The sequence below is a fragment of the Panthera tigris genome, chromosome E1 (assembly GCF_018350195.1).
Source record: "Panthera tigris isolate Pti1 chromosome E1, P.tigris_Pti1_mat1.1, whole genome shotgun sequence".
NCBI classification, from domain to species: Eukaryota; Metazoa; Chordata; class Mammalia; order Carnivora; family Felidae; genus Panthera; species Panthera tigris.
Window position 1 is genome coordinate 16,607,385 of NC_056673.1, and position 20,631 is coordinate 16,628,015.

The 20,631-nt window shown below is 39.5% G+C and overlaps 1 protein-coding gene across 13 annotated transcripts in view; it reads right to left on the reverse strand.

The window, feature by feature from the left end:
* Nucleotides 1–1,825: 1,825 nt before the first annotated feature.
* The window catches only part of EFCAB5 (EF-hand calcium binding domain 5), a 188,083-nt gene continuing 169,277 nt past the window's right edge, over nucleotides 1,826–20,631 (reverse strand). For 10 of the 13 annotated variants that reach the window (XM_042966610.1, XM_042966608.1, XM_042966609.1 and 7 more), the window contains 5 exons: nucleotides 19,273–19,376; nucleotides 16,863–17,116; nucleotides 15,398–15,684; nucleotides 14,736–14,832; nucleotides 1,826–2,406 (listed from right to left, as the gene is read on the reverse strand). In XM_042966610.1, the coding sequence (XP_042822544.1) occupies nucleotides 2,213–2,406; nucleotides 14,736–14,832; nucleotides 15,398–15,684; nucleotides 16,863–17,116; nucleotides 19,273–19,376 (936 nt within the window). In that variant the 3' untranslated portion in view covers nucleotides 1,826–2,212. Of the gene's footprint in view, nucleotides 2,407–13,386; nucleotides 13,711–14,735; nucleotides 14,833–15,397; nucleotides 15,685–16,862; nucleotides 17,117–18,491; nucleotides 18,575–19,272; nucleotides 19,377–20,631 lie in introns of those variants that run through there. The other 3 variants (XM_042966614.1, XM_042966615.1, XM_042966618.1) reach the window with 3 other exon arrangements.

Sequence of the window (20,631 nt, forward strand, 5' to 3'; positions counted from 1 at the left end):
ACCGCCTCCTGGCAGACAGCCTATCCTTTGCTGTCCTGCATGCCACTGCTCCCTTACAGTGTTTTCAAAAAACATCTGTCTCCTTTAAAAAAGGGTGGGGGGGGGAGGCGTGGCTCAGTTGGTTAAGTATCTGGCTCTTGATTTCAGCTCAGGTCACGATCTCATGGTTTGTGGATCGAGCCCTGTGTCAGTCTCTGCACTGACAGCGCAGAGCCTGCTTGAGATTCTCTTTTCTCCCTTTCTCTGCCCCTCCCCTGCTCATGTGCTCTCTCTCTCAAAATAAATAAACTTAAAAAAAATAAAGGGAAAATGGTCTGGATGGTCAACACCATACCGTGTCCATGTTATGTATAAGCTACAGTAAAGAAAGCCAACAAAAAACTAATCAAGTCCAAGCTTCTGAAGTATATATAACTATAGGTAAAGCAATGTATTCAATAAACGGATTTAAATATAAATCTGTATGTAAATTTTGTCAAGTATAAATAACATCCTCGTCACTAAAAAAGTAAGCTCCTAGTGTTAAGGGATAGTATTTTACTTGAATGATCATTAAATAAATTCAATTAATCTTTCTTGTTGGTTGCTTAATTTTACTTATTTTTTTAATGTTTTATTTATTTTTGAGAGAGAGAATGTGTGTGTGAGCAGGGGAGGGGCAGAGAGAGAAGGGAACAGAGGCTCTGTGCTAACAGCAGCAAGCCCAATGTGTGGCTCAAACTCATGGAACGCAAGATCATGACCTGAGCCAAAGTAGGACACTCAACCACCAGCCACCCAGGCATCCCTGGTTGCTTAATTTTAAAGTAGTTTCTAAAAGACTGATAGCATAATCATTAGTCTGGTAAAGGTTGAAAAGTGTCAGTGAGATGTCTGAGTGCTGGCAAAAGGTAGGATAGATGGAAGCTAGGTCCCCTGGCTTCTTACCAGCTGTTGTGAAGTAGGTAACTCATGCATTGAGCGTATGTCCTCATTTATAAAGTGAGGATAATGGTATTAGACCACCTACCTTACAGGTTATTGGGAGGTTATAAGCTTGTGTGTGAAAATACTTCAAACAAGTTAAACTCCATGCAAGTGTATGATACCTGTTCTCATTAAGCTAGATGTCATTTAGTTAACTTAATTCCCATGATAATGGTTAATAAGATAGCATTCTGCAAAAAAAGTCCTCTGCTCGCTGCCTAAAATGCCATTTGTATGCACAGTGAACTCTATAAGCTTGTTCTGCAGCCATCAGGATATGTGGCTATCAGTTTAATATCTTCAAGAACATTGTTCCTAGAAATGTTGTTGCAAATGCCCTGAAAAGCCCTCTTCCAAATATGAAATAGGCTTATAGGTTAAGACTGGGCATGCGATCATCCAAGAGATGAGAACTGGTAATAACTCTGCTGCCACTTTATCAGAGAAGGTTAAGAAGGGACCTCCAACCTCAAATTATAAGATGTTTGCAACACATCACATTTTGTCAACCAAATAAAGAAAATGAAGTTTAATTTCCCAAATTTTTATTAAAAATGGACTCTCATCAGATATGTTATTGCAAAGATGAAATCTCACAAAAGAGCAGTAAAGTTTGCTGTAATAATAAGCTTTAAATAAATATAAACTCTTTTTGCAGTTCTTTAACTTGAGAGGTTTTTGTTATTAAAAAAAGGTGTTTTCTTTTTTCCATGAGTCATGGACATTTTCCTACAAGAATTTCTATTTATTGAAGTAACTTAAGTTGTTAAAGTCAGTAGGGAGGAGTAGTGATCGTTGGGGAGGGGGAAAAGGTGATGCAAATTTAAGTCTCTGAAAAAATTAGAAAAACAATTCCCAGTTCATGTCTTAAAATCTTTATTATTTGGTACTCCTTTAATGTAAAAATAGCCATTTTTCCATAAATCCTCAGTCTTTACTTTGCACCTTTAAAGAGTTGAAATAATTCTACCCAATTAACCACAATAGTCCCACGGCAGATACAAAGCTAAAACTAAAAGGAAACTTTTCAATATATCTTATAACATGCATTTGGTTATGGCTACCTTAACTGGATATTTTTTAGATCAAATTTCTCCTTAGGTAGCATTTTCGTTTTGGAAAATGCTGAGGTCAATGTCTAGGAGCAAAATATGTCTATGCGACACTCCTTTCCAATTGAAGATATTTTATAGTTAACAAGCAAAACTGAACATGACAAAAATAGCCTGAATACAGTACCAATTCATTAGCATTTCCCTGGCAAGCTTCCCTTTGGCATTTTTGCATACACATAGGAGTCAGTTTTGGAGGGCAATGGGGGTGCAATGGCACTACTTGTTTTTTTGCTTAGCTCCATGAGAGTTAAACAGATGTGTGCCCAGTGGTATAGGTATTCGATGACACTATTACCAAACTTCCATACTTCGATTCGAGAATGATCTATACCAAGAAAAAAAAAAGTTAGTATGGATAGTTTTGTACCTTTATTATTAAAATATATAAGTTCCAGTATTATGATGAAAGTTCATCAGATATGCTTTGAATCAAAACCATGGCAGAATTTTGTTTAAATGTATAATTATAAGAAAATGGATAAATAAATTTTGATACATTCATATAATAGAATATTGCATAGCATTTAATGAATAAAGAACTAAAGCTACACATTCCATTGTGGATAAATCTCAGAATGTATTATCACAAAAAGCAAGTTGTAGAATAATACGTTCTTTTGGATACAATTAAAATATAATTTAAAACACTGCAAAATAATTTTGTATTGTTTATGGATTCATAAACATGTAAGTAAAAGTAAGGAATCATGCATAAAACTGATAAACATCAAATTCATAATAGTCTTAGCTCTAGAGAGGAAAAAAAGAGAATGGGAGGGATCAAGGAGAGGTAGAAAGTCTCAACTGTTTCTCTAATGTTTTATTTCTTTAAAAATGTCTGACTCAGGGCGCCTGGGTGGCTCAGTTGGTTAAGTATCTGACTTTGGCTCAGGTCACGATCTCATGGTTTGTGGGTTTGAGCCCTGCATGGGGCTCTGCATTAGCAGCTTAGAGCCTGGAGCCAGCTTCAGATTCTGTGTCTCTCTGCTCCCTCCTCCCCACCCTGCTTGTGCTCTGTCTCACTCTCAAAAAATAAACATTAAAATTAAAAAAAAAGTCTGACTCAAACATGTATAACATTCAGATTGGATACAGAATATGGCTCTGTAATGACTACACAGGTGTTAGTCTCTAACTTTGGTTTGTAAACTCTACACCCAACGTGGGGCTGGAACTCAGGACCCAGAGATCAAGAGTCTCATGCTCTTCCAACTGAGCCAGCCAGGCACCCCTATAATTTCTATGTTTAAATTTTTTCCTAATTAAAATTTATTTTAAAATATGTAATAACTGCACACCATATGTTTCATTTGTTAAATTGTAAACTATTAAACTGCCATTCATAAAAGTTACTTTTTCCCAGGAGTCAGTGACTAATATCCAGATAGAATGGTCCAATGAAAAAAGAATATACTTTAAAATTGAACATATCTGGGTTTCAATCTTGGCACTATCCCAACTAGTTCTGTGACCTTCAGCAGGCCACTTAATTGGTGTTAGCCTGTTTCTTCTTCTACAAAACAGGGATAACACCTCAGAACTGTTATGAGGATTAATAAGAAAAGATATTTAAAAATCTGTCACAGAGTAGCTGCTAAAACAATATTTCTTTCAGGTGCCTCTCACCATTAGCTCAATGTTTTATTCATTTTTGTTACTTCTTATGTCTACCACAGTGACTAATCCAATAAATGTTTGCTAATTTGAGTTGAATAAACCATTAAGTGATACTTATAATTGAATAAGAGTTTTTAAATGTCACCTTCTATCTAATGGCTCATTAATGACAAGTATGTCCTTCATGGATCTGTATTAGAATGACAGAACGGGGTGCCTGGGTGCTCAGTTGGTTAAGTATCTGAATCTTGATTTCAGCTCAGGTCATGATCCAGGATCTTGGGATCAAGTCTTGTGTCTGGCTCTGTGCTGAGCATGGAGCCTGCTTAAATTCTCCCTCCCTCCCTCCCTCCCTCCCTCCCTCCCTCTCTCTCTCTCTCTCTCTCTCTCTCTCCATCTGCACCTTTCCCCCTGCTTGCACTCTCTCTCTCTCTAAAATAAAATTTTAAAAAAAGGATAACAGGGACACCTGAGTGGTTCAGTCGGTTAAGCATCCAACTCTTGGTTTTGGCTCAGATCATGATCTCACAGTTCATGAGTTCGAGCCCTGTATCGGGCTCTGAGCTGGCAATGCAGAGACTGCTTGGGATTCTCTCTCTCCTCTCTCTGCCCCTCCCCTCCTCTCTCTCAAAATAAATAAATAAACTTAAAAAAAAGAATGACAGAACATTTTATTTCCCTATATTCTATCCCTTCTTTCTGTGAAGGAACAAGATTCCCTGAATTAGATTTAGCCTTTCTATGATTTCAGTTTTGACTTCAACAATGAAGTTTTGACTTCAACAAAAGTACAATACAAGATATGAAAGGCACGTAAAAAGTAGGAAACATTCACAAGTCTCAATTTTTATTTGAGGCTGATTTAAAACATGGAGGTACAATTTTCTAAAACTTTTTCTTTCAACACACACAGAGGCACTGTCTTTTCTCTCAGTTGTAACTGTTCAATAAATGTTGAAACAACATTAAATTACAGAATGGTTAAATTAGGTCTTTCAAATATTAAAAGTCTTTTCAGATTATAGCTCAGTAACAAATGAATAAAACAAAAACAGATGGTGGTCATGAGAGCATAGTACAAATATCTGATTCATCTCAAGTTCTGGGCAATCCCAGACCAATCCACATACATACTTAAAATATTGAGGTGCACTAGTTGTAATTGATTCCTTTTTTTATTAATTCACTTCCTGGAAACTTTACAAAGTAATGCTATAGGCTGGAAAGATTGCTTTGATTATCTTAACGTTCCAGTGTTATGAATCTAAAGTTCATCCCAGAACACACCTAAAACCAAACCTAATTCATTTTCTGAGATATCGGCTCTGCTGCACCCCACAGTTTTTATTCTTTCTGCCCTTTCCAAATCCCCATTAAGAGCTCTGTTCCATTGATGCCTGCCTGCCACAGCGTTTTTATCTCAACATCCAAATGAAACAGACCCCTATCTGCAGCCATTATTAAGCTAGTCGGCCATCTCCACGGTGACTCAAGGACATGAGGATGGGGAGGGAGGCCTCTCCCTTTCACAAGCCCCTGTTGCTTATTTCCTGTCTTATTGTTACCCAGGACAGAAGCTCTGAACCTATCTGGGTTGTGATCCCTGTTTGCCTGCGTTTTCCAGTGAGAGAGTGATGTGTTAACAACAGCTGTAATGATTTCTCTAATGAAGCCTCCTTGGCTCTGTTGGGTTCCCATTAACAACGGTTGAGCGCTACTGCCCTCTTGTGGATGGACGCCAGATTTTGCCGCTTGGCAGATGACAAGAGCCAGATTGCACAGGTTTGGTAATTCTTTCAAACAGACCAATTTGTTTCTTTTCTAACTGTTAGAAATTGTGTTTTGTTTTTTTGTTTTTTGTTTTATTTATTTATTTATTTATTTATTTATTTATTTATTTATTTATTTATTTGCTTTGCCTTGGTAAAGCTTATAGTAAATTATTGGAGGAAATCTGAGCTAAAAAAATTGCTGGGTCAAACCCTTGAATCTGTTTATAAACCTATTAACTCAGAAACATTTAATGGTATTTTTGTAGGTTTTAGTTTAATCAAACTTTTAATTACATAAGGAATTGATTTTGCTGAAAGCTGTGGGATAGTCCAGGGTATTTCTAATTCAAACTCCCTTTACAGATCTCTGTTTTAACACTAGATTAGTAAAATCCCCTTTTGGGAATTATAGGCAATTAGAAAGATGGGCAAGGCAAAAATAATGAAGTACTTAAGCATCAAGTTCAAAAGTCAAAGTATAACTGCTCCTTTCAACTAATAACCCAAGTATTTCTTGAATGCTTCTCTCCTTAGCCTTAGTTCTTAGTTTTAGTTCCTTTATTTCTATTGTTTTGTATACCTTGTGCCACCTTTTAACATTACTGCCACATGCAATGGGCTGAATGTCCTGCAACATCATATAGCTAAAAGATCATGTGTGTGCATATTTCAGTCAGTTCTTAAGTAGGTCAGAACACCCATATTTGCCATGGCTTTCAGGCACTTACTATGTTATCATTAACTTAAAGTGATCCAAAATGTACTGTAGAGTGCTGCTTCTAGGATCAGTGTTAAATGGGGAGGTAAAAACACATTTTTTCTCAAATTATCCAAAGTTGGGTAGAAGTTTGTTCCAGACTGAACATTGTGTTCTTGCAGGCATATTAGTTTCATTTCTGTTGGTATAATTTCCTTACAATATCACATTGTATTGGCGCTTTTTTTCATGATATATCTATAAATCAAATATGAGAGGGGCGCCTGGGTGGCTCAGTTGGTTGAGCATCTGACTCTTGGTTTCTGCCCAGTCATGACCTCACCGTTCATGGGTATGAGCCCCACTTGGGATTCTCCCACTCTCTCTCTGCTCCTCCCGACCTCATTCTCTCCCTCTCTTTCTCTCCAAATAAATAAACTTTTTTTTTTTAATGTGAGAATTGAAATCAATGCAATTTGCTTTACAAAAATTCATAGTTTAATGCAGTAGACTCTGAACTCTGATTATGTACTTCCATCAATAACAAATATTGAGCATGAGCCCCAATACATGTATATTTATTTATAAATCATTCATTTTAAAACAAAGTAGGCAGTGATGGGCAATAGGCAATAATTACAAACAAAAGTCCTATAGTATTTTTCTTACACCCCAAAAGTACAGGTATCAGCTGTTTGTCCTTTTGTTTCCTCCTTTTTGTTTGGAGCTTTGTCAAGGAAGCTTACAGAGGGCTCTATATTCAGTAAACACACTCATAATCTCCCAGTTTTCACTCTGGTCCTCTCCCTCTCAACTGTGTCTGATGTCCCCCAGTCCAGAGACTTTCTATGTTATCCCCTTTGAGAAATAAATTTCTAGTGTTGGGGAGAGGAAGTTGCCCAGTGGTGTGATGTAGAAATGAGATACAGACAACAACACTAAAAACAGAAAGAAAGGAGAAACAACAGGGAAGAGAAAACTTCAAAAAATAATTATTGTTGGGGTGCCCAGGTGGCTCAATGAGTTAAGTGTCAGATTCAATTTCGGCTCAGGTCATGATCTCACGGTTTGTGAGTTCAGTCCCTGCATCCGGTTCTGTGCTGACAGCACGGAGCCCACTTAGGATTCTCTCTCTCTCCCTCTCTCTCTGCCTCCCCCACTCACACCCTCCCTTCCTCCCTGTCTCTCAAAATAAAGCATATGCTCACACAAAAACTTGTAAACAAATGTTCATAGCAGCATTATATACAATAGCCAAAAAGTAGGAACAACCCACATGTCTCCATCAACTGATAAATGGATAAATAAAATGTGCTATATCCATATAATAGAGTATTATTCAGCCATAATAAAAGAATGAAGTATTGATACATAGACCAAAGATGAACCTTGAAGCATTATGCTAAGTGAAAGAATCCACCTTGTATGACTCCATTTATATGCAATGTCTAGAACAGGCAAATCCTAGAGACAGAAAGTAGATTAGTGGTTGCCAGGGGTAGGGGTAGGGAGGGGCAAAGAATAGAACAGCTAATGGGTGCTGGGTTTCTTTTCCAAGTGATGAAAATATTCCAAAATTAGTGGTGATGTTTGCAAAACTTTATGAATATACTAAAAACTACTGAATGGTACAGGATAAATTGGTGAAATTTGTGGTATATGAATTATAATCTCAGTTTCTCAAAAAAGACAACGGGTCATTGTCTTCAAGATTATGTTCCCTGGGAAACTAAAAATCAAATATGAGGGCTGAATAAAAACATTTTCAGACATGAAAGTCTCAAAAAATTTACCATTCACACACTCTTTCTCAGAAAACTACGAGAGATACGCTACCTCAGAGCAAGGCAAAGTAAATTCTTATGATAGCAGCAAAATGGATTTCAGAAGGCAACTGAGTAGCAGATCTGAGTGAGGGAAGACCCCAGATAGAAGGAGAATCAAGATCTCTAGAAGGGATGGCTTCAAAGCAAAAAAAAAAAAAAAAAAATGGAACTAAAAAAAATTACCTGATAAAACTTCCCCCAAGGGAAATTATATGGAGAGACAAAATGGATGGGGTGGGAATTGTCAAGAAATACAAAGAAAATTTAGGATTTAAAAAATAAAACTAAGGGGCCCCTGGGGGTTCAGTTGGTTAAGCTTCCAACTTCGGCTCAGGTCCTGATCTCACAGTTCGTGGGTTTCAGCCCCGCGTCAGGCTCTGTGCTGACAGCTCAGAGCCTGGAGGCTGCTTCGGATTCTGTGTCTCCATCTCTCTCTGCCCCTCCCCCGGCTCACGCTCTGTCTCTGTCTCTCAAAAATGAATAGACATTTAAAAAACTTTTTAAATAAATTAAAAAAAAGTGAATTATTTACTTCAGGAAAGACAAAAAGTGAAAAAGGAGCAACCAAAATATGTTATATGTTCAGCTGTGGATCATATTTGCATAGGCAAAATCATGTAAACAATGCATTTTGATTTAACTCCAAATGATAATATAATTATATTGGGAGGACAGGATAAGAGAATGGTGGTACAACAGAACTCAACTTTCATCTATAATAAGAGGAAATCAGTTGACGAGGTTTAAAATTGAGGAATGAAAAGATAGCAATGCTCTACAGTATTAAAAAGACAGAAATGTGCACATGCCAGAAGAAATAGTCAAAAGAGTCAAAAAGAATGGCCTCTGGTGAGGGGACCTGGGGAGACTGAGAAGAGAGAAGAGGGATGGGCTAATGACTCTTTTGTTAGAAGGCTTTTAGTTCCAGTTGACCTTTTAAAATACTTTTAAAAAACATATAATTTTTATACTCCTTTGAGATAAAAGATTATTTAACATCCACTAAAATGAAAAAAAAAAACTGTGTCAAGGAAATCTGGAAAAATATCTTAGCCTTAAATAGAAAAATGTTCTCATTCAACTGATTTTTAACAGACCTTATTGGATATTAAAGCATCAGTGATGGTACCTAGATAAATAAAACCATGTTGTTTCTCTAATTTCAATAACAACTGTTGGAAAACTTCAAAATTTAAAACCAAAAGCAAAAAGAGAATTGATGATTTGATTTTTTTTCTTTCTTTTTTCCCCCAGGATGACTTGGACTAGAGATGGAAAGGGTCTGCATGCATGGGAAATGGGTTAAGCATCCAGGCCCCAGGTCTTTACTGAACCCTAAACTAGTTTCCCAGACAGTGTGTGAGTTGAGTGCTTCTCCAATATCTTTCATACAACACCCTTTAAGAGGTATTTGCCAGAACAAAAGGAATCTATTCTGAAACTAAATGGATGTTTCCTCCTCTAGAGCCTGAAATCTGGTGAGCATCTCATAAAAGGCACCCTCAAGGCTCCCTGTTTAACCCAGGTCTAACTGTGATTGCAGGTGGGAAAACAACAAATCTCAGAAGGAATCACCACCCAAGAAACCAAGTCTAAGAAGGCGGTAGAGAACTGTAACTAAATCCAAACCAATGAGGGTATATAGAGGGTCCAAATTAATAGGACAAAACAATATTCTTGGTATCTTGTTCATTTCACTTTGACTTGTTTAAAAGAACCAGGCATATGATCACAGTTGCATATTCAGTTCAGTGCTGTGTTCACATTTCTTATTTGTGGAAAGTTGGTAGTGTCTTATTAAAGGTTCCTATCTCATCTTCAGCTGTGCCATGAGGAATGAAGGAGAGGCTTGTCCCACTCTTGCAATGGAGGGAGATAGAGAATAGCAATTGCTAGAGCCACCACGATGGTGGCAATAGTGCTTAGGGAAAGATCGCCTGGGGAAGGTGAATCTTGAAGACAGTTAATCAGGGTTGTGAGTCCAGCAGTCCTTCCCCCATGATGGTGGGTCATCTCCCTCCATTGCCATCTCTGGTGGATCATGGTGGTGTTTTTTTTTGAGGAAGCTGGTGAGTTTCTTTATAGATGGTAATAGCACATCTATCTGGCTGCTTTGGCAGAGGAGGAGCTCTAGGGCTCCTGCAGGGGAACTTCTGCAGAGACCAGCATCTATAGACTTAGAGACCCTTGGATTTAGGCATGGGGAGGAAGTATGGCCACTTGGCAGAAATACAGGCTCTAGAGAGCAAAGTGATTCTGGTCACAGTTGAAATGAGAGATCATTCTTCTTGCTTCCAAGTCTGATAACATTTCCCGGTAGATAACATGTGTCTAACCCCCTGGGATGGGGACATGGGACAGGTATGGGACACCCTACAGAAAGAGCAGGCAAAGTTAGCAGCATAGGTCCAAAGTGGAGTGGGGAAAATAGATCCTTGAGAAGGTGGTCAGGTCATGGGTCTTCAGGAAGAAGAGGACAACTACTGGAAGTGCTTTAGGCAGAGTGACAGAGGTTGTTGATGCACTACTGCATGCACAGCTGTCTGGGTCCTGGTCCAGGGGTCACTGGAGGCACTGGGTTCCCTTACAGGAAAGTATGTCAGCAACATTCACGTGCAATGAATGGCACAGCCTTAGGACGCCAAGCTTGCTGAACAAAGCTGTCCAATGCTCCTTCATAGATGACAGCCTCAATCTAAAGGTGGGATTCAGCTGCCTGGAATTCCACCAGAATATAAAATACCCCTTTTGATGCAAATCAAAACCACAATGAGATATCATATCACACCTGTTAGAATGGCTGTTATCAAAAATTCAAGAAATGACAAATATTGATGAGGATGTGGAGAAAATAGAACCCTTGTACACTGTAGGGAAGGTAAATTGGTAGAGTCATTGTAAAAAACAATATGGAGGTTCCTCAAAATACTAAAAATAGAACTACCATATGATCCAGCAATTCCACTTTTGGTATATATCTGAAGGAAAAGAAATAACTGTCTCAAAGGGATATCTGCACCCCCATGTTTATTGCAGTATTATTTACAATAGCCAAGACATGAAAACATCCAAGACTTGGATGGATGAAGAAAATGTGGTGTACATTTCGTATATACAACGAATATTATTCAGCCATAAAAATAAGGAAATCCTGTCATTTGCAACATGGATGGCCCTGAAGTCATTATGCTGAGTGAAAAAAAGTCAAAGTCAAGTACTGTACGATCTCACTTGCATGTGGAATCTAAAAAAACTGAACTCAGAAACAGAGCATGAATTGGTGGTTACCAGAGACAGGGGCTATGTGCAAAGGTGGTCAAAAGGTACAAACTGCCAGTTATAAGATAAATAAATTCTGGGAATGTAATGTACAGCCTTGTGATTATAGTGAACAATACTATACTGTATATATGAAAGTTTCTAAGAGAGTACATTTTAAAGGTTCTCATCACAAGAAAAAAATCTTTTAATTAAAAAATGTTTATTTACTTGGGGGGGGGGGAAGGGAGAGAGAGAGAGAGAGAGAAGGAGCAGGGGAGAAGCAGAGGGAGAGGGAGAGAGAGAATATCAGCGGGGCTCAATCTCATGAACTGGGAGATCATGGCCTGAGCCAAAATCAAGAGGCAGACGCTTAACCAAATGAGCCACCCAGGTGCTTCCCCCTCAAATCTTTTAATTATGTGAGGTAATGGATGTTGACTAAACCTACTGGTGGTGACCATTTCTCAATATGTAGATATATCAAATCATTATGTTGCATACCTTAAACTAATACAATGTTATATGTCATTATATCTCAATAATAACTGGGAAAAATAAAAAAAAAGAATAAAAAATAAAGTGTACCTTTTCTAAGACATTAAAAAAATATATATTCCTTTCTAGAACTAGGATGAAGTAGGGTGAAAGTTGACAGCAGAAGTCCTAAGAAAGTGTAGACACATCACCAGCCCTGATTTTATCTTCTTGGCAAAATCATTAGTTTGAAAGGCTTGGTGGGTTAGGAGCTGTGTTAACAGTCCCTCCCCAACCTGGGCAGAAATGACCACTGTTGGTGGTATTTCATGCTAGGTAGTGTTGTTGACCGGGGCTTTAGTTGACACTGCTAGAAGGCTCAGATAAATTTTGAGCCACAAATTGCCCCACCAGAGGCTCTTCTCTTTCGGGCACAAACAGAAAGGTGCCCCTGTGAGTTCCCCTTCTTTCCCTAAATGGAGAGCTTACAATTTCCTAATACAATTGCGTCTGAAGGAGAGAGGGTTGGTGTCTGGGTGGCCTATGAACTTTCTTGATTGCAGCAGAGACTGCTATAATGCTAAAGGTTTGGCAGTGGTGGTGGAAGGGGGGCCTGAGGGCTATTAGGGTTCTGGCTGAATCCAGCTGTGTTAACTGCAGTTGGAATTCCTGCCACCTGAGGACACTGTTGGAAAAGAGAAAGTGGTGGAAGCTTTGGCAATCAAGGCTGCTCAGGAATTGGCTAGCACAGCTGAAAGGAGAGGAGAGGAGGCAGAAATTTGCATGTTTACCCAAACAAAGGAGCTGCATGTGACTATAGGAGTTAGTTCTGGTAGGCAAATCAGAGGTGGAACCTGAACTGAAAAGATTCCCATAAAGCATTGGGACAATGTTACAGAAGATGTCTTTGTCTGGAGATGAGCTAATTGAGGGTGAGAGCCAAATCCTGAACACACTTGCAAGATGGGGGGTTGTGGGGCTTGCTCCTCATCCCCAGCTCCCATCTGACAAAAGGACTAGATTTTTCAGTGGTGAGCGCCTGTGTCCTTGCCCGAGAAGGTGAAACAGCAGTCTGAGAGGACACCAGTGACCCTAGCAGCAGGGTCTGGCTCTAGGCCAAGGGGCTGGCATGTTGGGGCCTACCAAGTGGAGCAGGGACTCAGGTCACACGTGGAGGGGAAGGGCCTACTGGTGCTCATGGTGGGGACTAAATCTACCTTAAAGGGAGGAGCAGCAAGCAGGCACTGACACAGAGATGTTTCTTCTGGATTTTTAAGTCTTCAGTGAACAGTGAGTGAACAAGTATGGAACAAGTGTAGACAAGGATAGAGTTAAACAAGTTTTAATCTTTGGTTTTGCTCTTATTATAATTTCCCTTGAATAGCACCTTAAAAGAAGTGATACCTGTGACATCTATAAATTCAGAGGCTCCCATGAATCAGCCCAGAGTCATGAGGCTACAGGAGAAGCCATTCCAAATACACATTCTAATCTTTATTTTTTTAAGTTGATTTATTTATTCTGAGAGAGAGAGAGAGAGAGAGAGGAAGGGCAGAGAGAGAGGGAGAGAGAATCCCAAGCAGGCTCCACACCTTCAGCCCAGAGCTTGATGCAGGGCTCAGACTCACAAACCCATGAGATCATGACTTGAGCCCAGATCAAGAGTCAGATGCTTACAGATGCTTAACTGACTGAGCCACACAGGCACCCCAGAAATTCTAATCTTAACTTTTATTTGAATGTCATGTTCTCTCCTGTTCTCTAGCATTCCCAAACTTCTGACAGTATCTTGCTTTCCTAGGCGATTCGATCTCTCCCCTTCATCTATCTGCCCTGGCTCACTGCTACATGCTTCCACTGCCAGAGACACCCTGAGGAGTGTGGTTGCCTTCCTCTTCTCAGACTTTCTCTGGTTCTCAGCCTCTTGGCATAATATGCACGTCACAAAAGTCTAGAAACCCTTCTGACTTAGTCCAGAGTCTCTACAGAGAGTTGGAAAGGTGGAAGGGGAGGAAAGGGACAGGTTTAGTAAAAAACTTCTACAGAGCCATTTTCCCAACTGATGGTTAGTTTTTCATCAGTAACAAAATAGATACAAACTTTAAATTTCTTCCTAACTGGTACATTCGCACAAATGGCCTGAGGTCTCTGGTGGGATAACATACACCCATGGAAGAATGTATGCCTATATATGTATAGATATTTCTTTTTTAAAATTTTAATTCCAGTGTAGCTAACATATGGTGTTGTATTAGTTTCAAGTGCACCATATAGTGATTCCACAATTTTATACCCTCCTCAGCGCTCATCATAAGTGTACTCTTAACCCCTTCACCTAATGGGTATTAAGGAGGGCACTTGTGAGGAGCACTGGATGTGATAGGTAAGTGATGAATCACTAACTTCTACACCTGAAACCAATTTTACCAAATATGTGAACTAACTAGAATTTCAGTACAAATTTGAAATAAAGAAAATCCCTTCACCTATTTCACTCTGGATATTTACTCTTATATGTGGTCAGTTCTCTGTGGCCAAAGAGCTCATCACCTTTTCCAACCTGGGAGCTCCCCTACTCTGATTTCTGGTGACTCTCCTTCTCCAAAAAGTCTACATTACTGGCATATAAAGTCTCATGATCTATCATTTTCTTTGGTTCTTCATTGAAACCCGAAGATAGTAAAAGCCTTTTTCCTTAATGTACTTGTTTCTTTTCCTCACTGCAGCCCATATCCTCTATTGTTTTTTAGTAAATAATGCACATGTAGTCAATAAAGTGGGAGATGAACATGATTCTGAATTCTCAAACGTGTGGCATAGACAGTGACTTTGGGTAATGCACTCGATTATAGTGTTCCTCCCTGTAGAGGATTACTATCAGAACTATTTTTCCTAAAAATTGAACTTATGAGGCACTTGCTTTATTGTGATAAAAATATCTGAATATTTGAATTGTAACTATGTTTTATTACTGTTAGATTTCGAACACAATGAAGTGTAAATTTACCTCTGATATATTCACCAATGAGCTTTAAATTAACTTCCACATGCCTAGCAGTTGGATCAAAGGCACAAATGTTCGTGACAAAGTGTCTGTTAACATACTGTGAACAAAAGAATAAAAGTTATGGGAGCATCAGCAAGTGGGAGTATCCAATTCATGAGTTTACATAATTCCATTTCTGTAAATTTAAAAAAAAATTTCAATGTTTATTTTTGGGAGAGAGACACACCCAGAGTGTGAGCGGGGCAGGGGCAGAGAGAGAGACACAGAATCCAAAGCAGGCTCCAGGCTCTAAGCTGTCAGCACAGAGCCAGATGCAAGGCTCGAATCCACGAGCCGTGAGATCGTGACCTGAGCTGAAGTCGTCAGATGCTCGACTGACTGAGCCACCCAGGAGCCCCCATTTATGTAAATTTTAAAACAGGCAAAGCCAATCTACAGTGTTAGGAGTCAGGATTCTGGTCACTCTTGGGGTGAGGAGAGGGTACAAAGAAAGGCTTTGGGGGTGCCATTAATGTTTCTTGAGCTAGATGCTGGTTACAAATGTTTATTGTGTAAAAAATCTTGCATTTGTACACTTAGGATTTGTGCAATTATGATTTGTATACCTAAACTTGTGTGGGTTATTCTTCAACAAAAAGAACGTTTAAAAAAAAAAAACTTACCATTTTACACTTGTCCCAATTTCCGAAGTCACTTGATAATTCCAGCTCTGGATGAATGAACAAGATAACCGCTAACAGGATGTCATGTACTAGTTTTGTGTTGGCCTCCACCTCCTGGGACTTGGTGTCTGGCAGGTATGTGGGCTCTACCGAAGGATGATAGTCATAGAGTAACAGTGATACAAAGTCTAAGGAGGTAAGCAGTTGGAGGCTTTCCTGCAGCTCTTGCAGCATGATTCGGAAAAAGAGAATTCCTGCCCGCTGGACTTCACCTACATTTTCAATCTCTGAAACAACAGAGCAACATCTCACACTGTTGTTCAGTACATATATTGGTTTTTCATAGCATTCTGAACATAATACAGTAAACTTTTTTTTTTTCCAGGAAAAAGAGCCATATCCTATGCTTTTAAACAACCTTTGTTTCTCTAGTCATGAAATTAATATGCAGAAATGGAATTACACTGGTGAAGCTCACAGGAAGAGGCTTTGAGGAAAGGTAAAAACTCAGGTTTTGGAGTTGGACCTCAGGTTGAATACCCACTCTTAGGTTTGTCTCTCTGAACCTCCTTTTCCTTTCTGTGAGCATAGGCTGATCCCTACTTCCCTGGTGATCTGGGAATTGAATAAGATGATATAAGTAAAAGTGCTTAGTGGTAAGTACATAGTGGATGCTCAAAAAACATAAATTTTCTTCTTTTTTCTACTTACTCCACCCTACCTGGTGGCAAGAAACCTCTCAGATTAATCCCACGTAGTGTTACTCTATTTACTCCATTCTAGATAGCCAAAGGTCTCCATGTTTCCTTCTTCCTTCCCTTATGGCCAAACTGATTTTGTACTAAGAGCAGCCTATTGGATGTGGAATCACAAGCACTGGGGTCTAGTCTTGGGTTCTGCCACTAAGCTCCTATTGGACCTTAACTCTGATGGTTTTTAGCTTCTTTATCTGTAAAACAAGATAAGATTCACTTGTCCCAGCAAATGAATACTGTGTAATCTAGTGGAAAGAGCACCAGATTGGGGTGCAAATCCAGGTTTCATCACTTGCTAACTGTGTGATTTGGTGTGAGTTGTTTAGTTTCTCTGAGCTTCACTTTCCTCACCTGTGAAATGAGGTATCACCATTCACCTCACAGAGTTAGGGTAAGGACTAATTGAAATTACATATTTAAAGTGCTTGATACATGATGAGGCTTTTAATAAATGCTAGTTCTATATTGCCTTTATGAGTCCTTCCAGTTCTAAACCATATGATTCTAGCCAAGAAAATGAGACTTAATACCCTTTCCTCTAATTTATAGACCACACTCATCAGCCCAAGACTGCATGAGGGAATTCCTTTCATGCTGTATATCGCTGTATATTGTAACAACTCCTTTTAGAAAGTGCATCCTTCATTGCAATCTGTGATTCCCCCTAATTTATTAAACCCATGAATCCAGAACATTTACGTTCACAATACCTAGGATATAGTTTTTCTTTATTTCTCCAGATATTTCTCCCAATATTTCGTAGCAAGCAGCTTGGACCACCTTTATCATTTTCTGCAGATCTTTAAATTCTCGATACAGTAGCATCTTATTCCTGCCAATGTTAAAGTCAAGAACTCCTAAGGCCTTTCCCGTTCTCTCACGGAGTGGAATTACTATGTGGTTCTCTCCACAGACAGAGGCCAAAATGACTTCTGAAGTGTCTGTACACTTAAAGAGGAAGTCTCTGAAACCAAAACCAAATAAGCATAAGGATATAAGACATCAGCAGTCTCGTAACATTCCACCCAAACATACTGAATCGCTCTTTTGTGCCAGCGATGCTCCAGCCACACCAGCCCTTGTTTCATCTGCCTGGACCGCTCCCCCCTTTCTTTCACAGAGCTCTCTCTCTCAGCTCACTCATTGGAGAGAGAAGCCTTCTCTGACCAAGCAATCTAAATAAAGTAGCAGCGCCCGGGTCGCTGTCCATCTGCTACTCTGTTTTATTGTCTTTTGCTATACTTCTACTTGTCTGAAGGTATTTGGTTTTTGTTTACATATTGTCCAATAAGTACCAGTTGAATGCCTGAAGGAACTGATGAGTATGTTAGGTCAGGTTCCCTAGAAGCAGAGCCCGAGACATGAATGCTTCTGCAAAGGATTTATAGAGGGAATGCTTTCCACAGAAACCTGTAAGGGTCTGAGGAAAGCAGAAGAGGGAAGAAGCAGCTAATTAAGAATGTGAAGGCTAGGGCCGCTTGGGTGACTCAGTTGGTTAAGCATCCGACTTTGGGCGTCATTATCTTACTGCTTGTGGGTTCAATGTGAGTTCAAGCCCTGCAACGGGCTCGGAGCCTGGAGCCTCCTTCAGATTCTGTGTCTCCCTCTCTCTCTGCCCCTCCCCTGCTTGCTCTCTCTCTCTCTCTCTCTCTCAAAAATAAGTAAACTTATAAAAATTTTAAAAAGAATGTGAAGGCTAGCCTCAGCCTCATCCTAAGGGGAGCTCTGGAAGGCAAATGGTGCCAAGAATCTGCCCCACCTTGGAGAGGTCTTTTATCAGTCATTGGCTCCACCATGCATCTTTGAGTGTGTGTTGTAAGACAAGTGTTTACCTAACTGTGACGCACAGCCAGGTAAGGGGCTCCCATCACTCAAGGGCACTGCTCCAGAGGAAGCTACAGTGTGCAGCCCCTAGCAGAATGTATATTAAGGATCTGGGTAGGGCCTCAGCAGCACTGCTCCCTGGAGGGACCTGAGATTTTCATTGAAATGTAGTAGTGGTTTCTCTCTCTAGTGAGGTATAGACACATCTTTTTCCCCCTTTCCAGTCTATGTTGACATTCAGATGTCATTCTTTTGAGGTATTTGTAAAAATGTTGGTGCTTTGCCTAGCCTCAAAAAGCACATTTATGACTCATAATACCAATCCTATAATGCCAGGGAAGATTATGTCCTTTATGTCTTTTTTTTTTTTTTTTTTTTTTTTGCTGTTCCCACTCCTTCCTGCTGCTGAGCCACCACTTTGTGTCTTTATGATAACCACAGTCATGAAGCATCATGCCAAACTTTCCAGGCATAAAGATAAAGCTGATTGGTCAACAAAGTTCCTCAAGAGGCACCTGTTGTAAGTTACACACAGGAGTCCAAGATTGAGTCTGGGTGTGCAAGGACTCTCATAAAATTCGACCAGCACAAGGAATAACTGTGGAAAAGAGGTTGAAACTGAATGAACATTCAGATATAAGGCCAAACTAAAATTTAATTAACACATGTGCTTAAATGTCAAATTAGCCTACTGGACTGGGATAGATTACTGCCTACTCAACCACACTGACCTCTAACAAGCAGTCAGTCCCTTTTGTGATAGGTGCGTCCCTGGTTGAGATCAGTTTTGCATCTGTCCGGTTTGTGTTCCTGGCATCCCACAGATGAAAGGCATGCAAAGTAACCCAGAGCTGAGTACTTATTAAAGACAATGTTCTCTGCTTCCTCCCCACCTTTGCCTGGCCTGTTTTCTTCAAATAAAAAATACATGTCCACAGGCTAGCTAACATTAACATGATGAGCTCTGGTAAGTGACATGGATATATTTTTCACAATCATGGTGGATTTTTGTTGAATTCCATGTTTGAAAAAAACATCACAGAAAAATAAAACACTATCATGCTTTAAAACATGCAATTTTAATATAAAATACCAATTAAATCTGTTTTAAAAAGTACTTGAAGGGGAAAGGACTTAACATGTCCCACGCAAACAGGAATTTTTCTTTAAAACCTATCAGGGTAAGATTTAAGTATACTAATAATAGACAAAAGCTGTGTCTCTCAGATCTACTATCACAGTAGGGGAATGTGTTTTGGCAGTCGAGCAAAACAAACATGAAAATGCTTCTCATACCTGAAGATGCATGTCTTCCTGAAGATGATAGGGGGATTCCTGTGGATTTTTGTTAGACCCAGGTGCCTTGTAACCATCATATTGCGTAAAACATAGTCTGAATCCTTGAAAACAGGAAGAGATTTCAACACAGAGAGAAATAATTAAACCTTACTTTCCCTTTAGAGAAATTTGGGGAACAGAAAAATAGAGGAAAAAATTTAGGAAAGTTTAGATGATGTCTAGCTTGAAGTATCAGGACATTTTACCTAGTACTATTAAGAATGAGGTATTCACGGGGCACCTGGGTGGCTCAGTCGGTTAAGTGTCTGACTCTTGACATTGGCTCAGGTCATGATCTTGGGTTTGGGGGACTGAGTCCTGCATTGGCCTCTGAGCTGACAGTGTGGAGTCTGCTTGGGATTCTCTCTTCCTTTCTCTCTGCCCCTCCCCCACACCCCGATCCCCATTCTCACCCCCTGCTCATGGGTGTGTGTTCTCTCTTTCTTTGTCTCTCAAAAATAAACATTTTTATTTTTATTTATGTTTTTATTTAAAAAAAATTTTTTTTAACGTTTATTCATTTTTGAGACAGAGAGAGACAGAGCATGAATGTGGGAAGGTCAGAGAGAGAGGGAGACACAGAATCTGAAACAGGTTCCAGGCTCTGAGCCGTCAGCACAGAGCCTGACACAGGGCTCAAACTCACAGACCATGAGATCATGACCTGAGCTGAAGTTGGATGCCCAACCAACTGAGCCACCCAGGCGCCCCAAAAATAAACATTTTAAAAAGAGAATGAGGTGCTCACAAGAGAAAAATTTCAAATTACGACATTCTTTTATTTTTTTTATTTTTTTTCAACTTTTTTTTTTATTACTTATTTATTTATTTTTGGGACAGAGAGAGACAGAGCATGAACGGGGGAGGGGCAGAGAGAGAGGGAGACACAGAATCGGAAACAGGCTCCAGGCTCCGAGCCATCAGCCCAGAGCCTGACACGGGGCTTGAACTCACGGACCGCGAGATCGTGACCTGGCTGAAGTCGGACGCTTAACCGACTGCGCCACCCAGGCGCCCCACAACATTTTTTTAAATAAACAAACTTATTTTTTATAATTGTGACAAAACTGTGTGTTTATATTATTATTATTATTTTTGATGTTCAAATTGCATTGTAGAACATTTGGAAAATACATAAAAGTCCAAAGAAAATAAGAACAATAAAAAATATTCTCCATTTAGGTCTTTGTCTTCACCAAAACTTCAACAAAAACTGTTCTGGTCAAGGTTACTAGTGGCTCTGTCATTGTATTATCCACTGATCTACCCCCAGTCATCATCTTTCTCTATAGCAGCACTTGACTCAGTGAACAACTC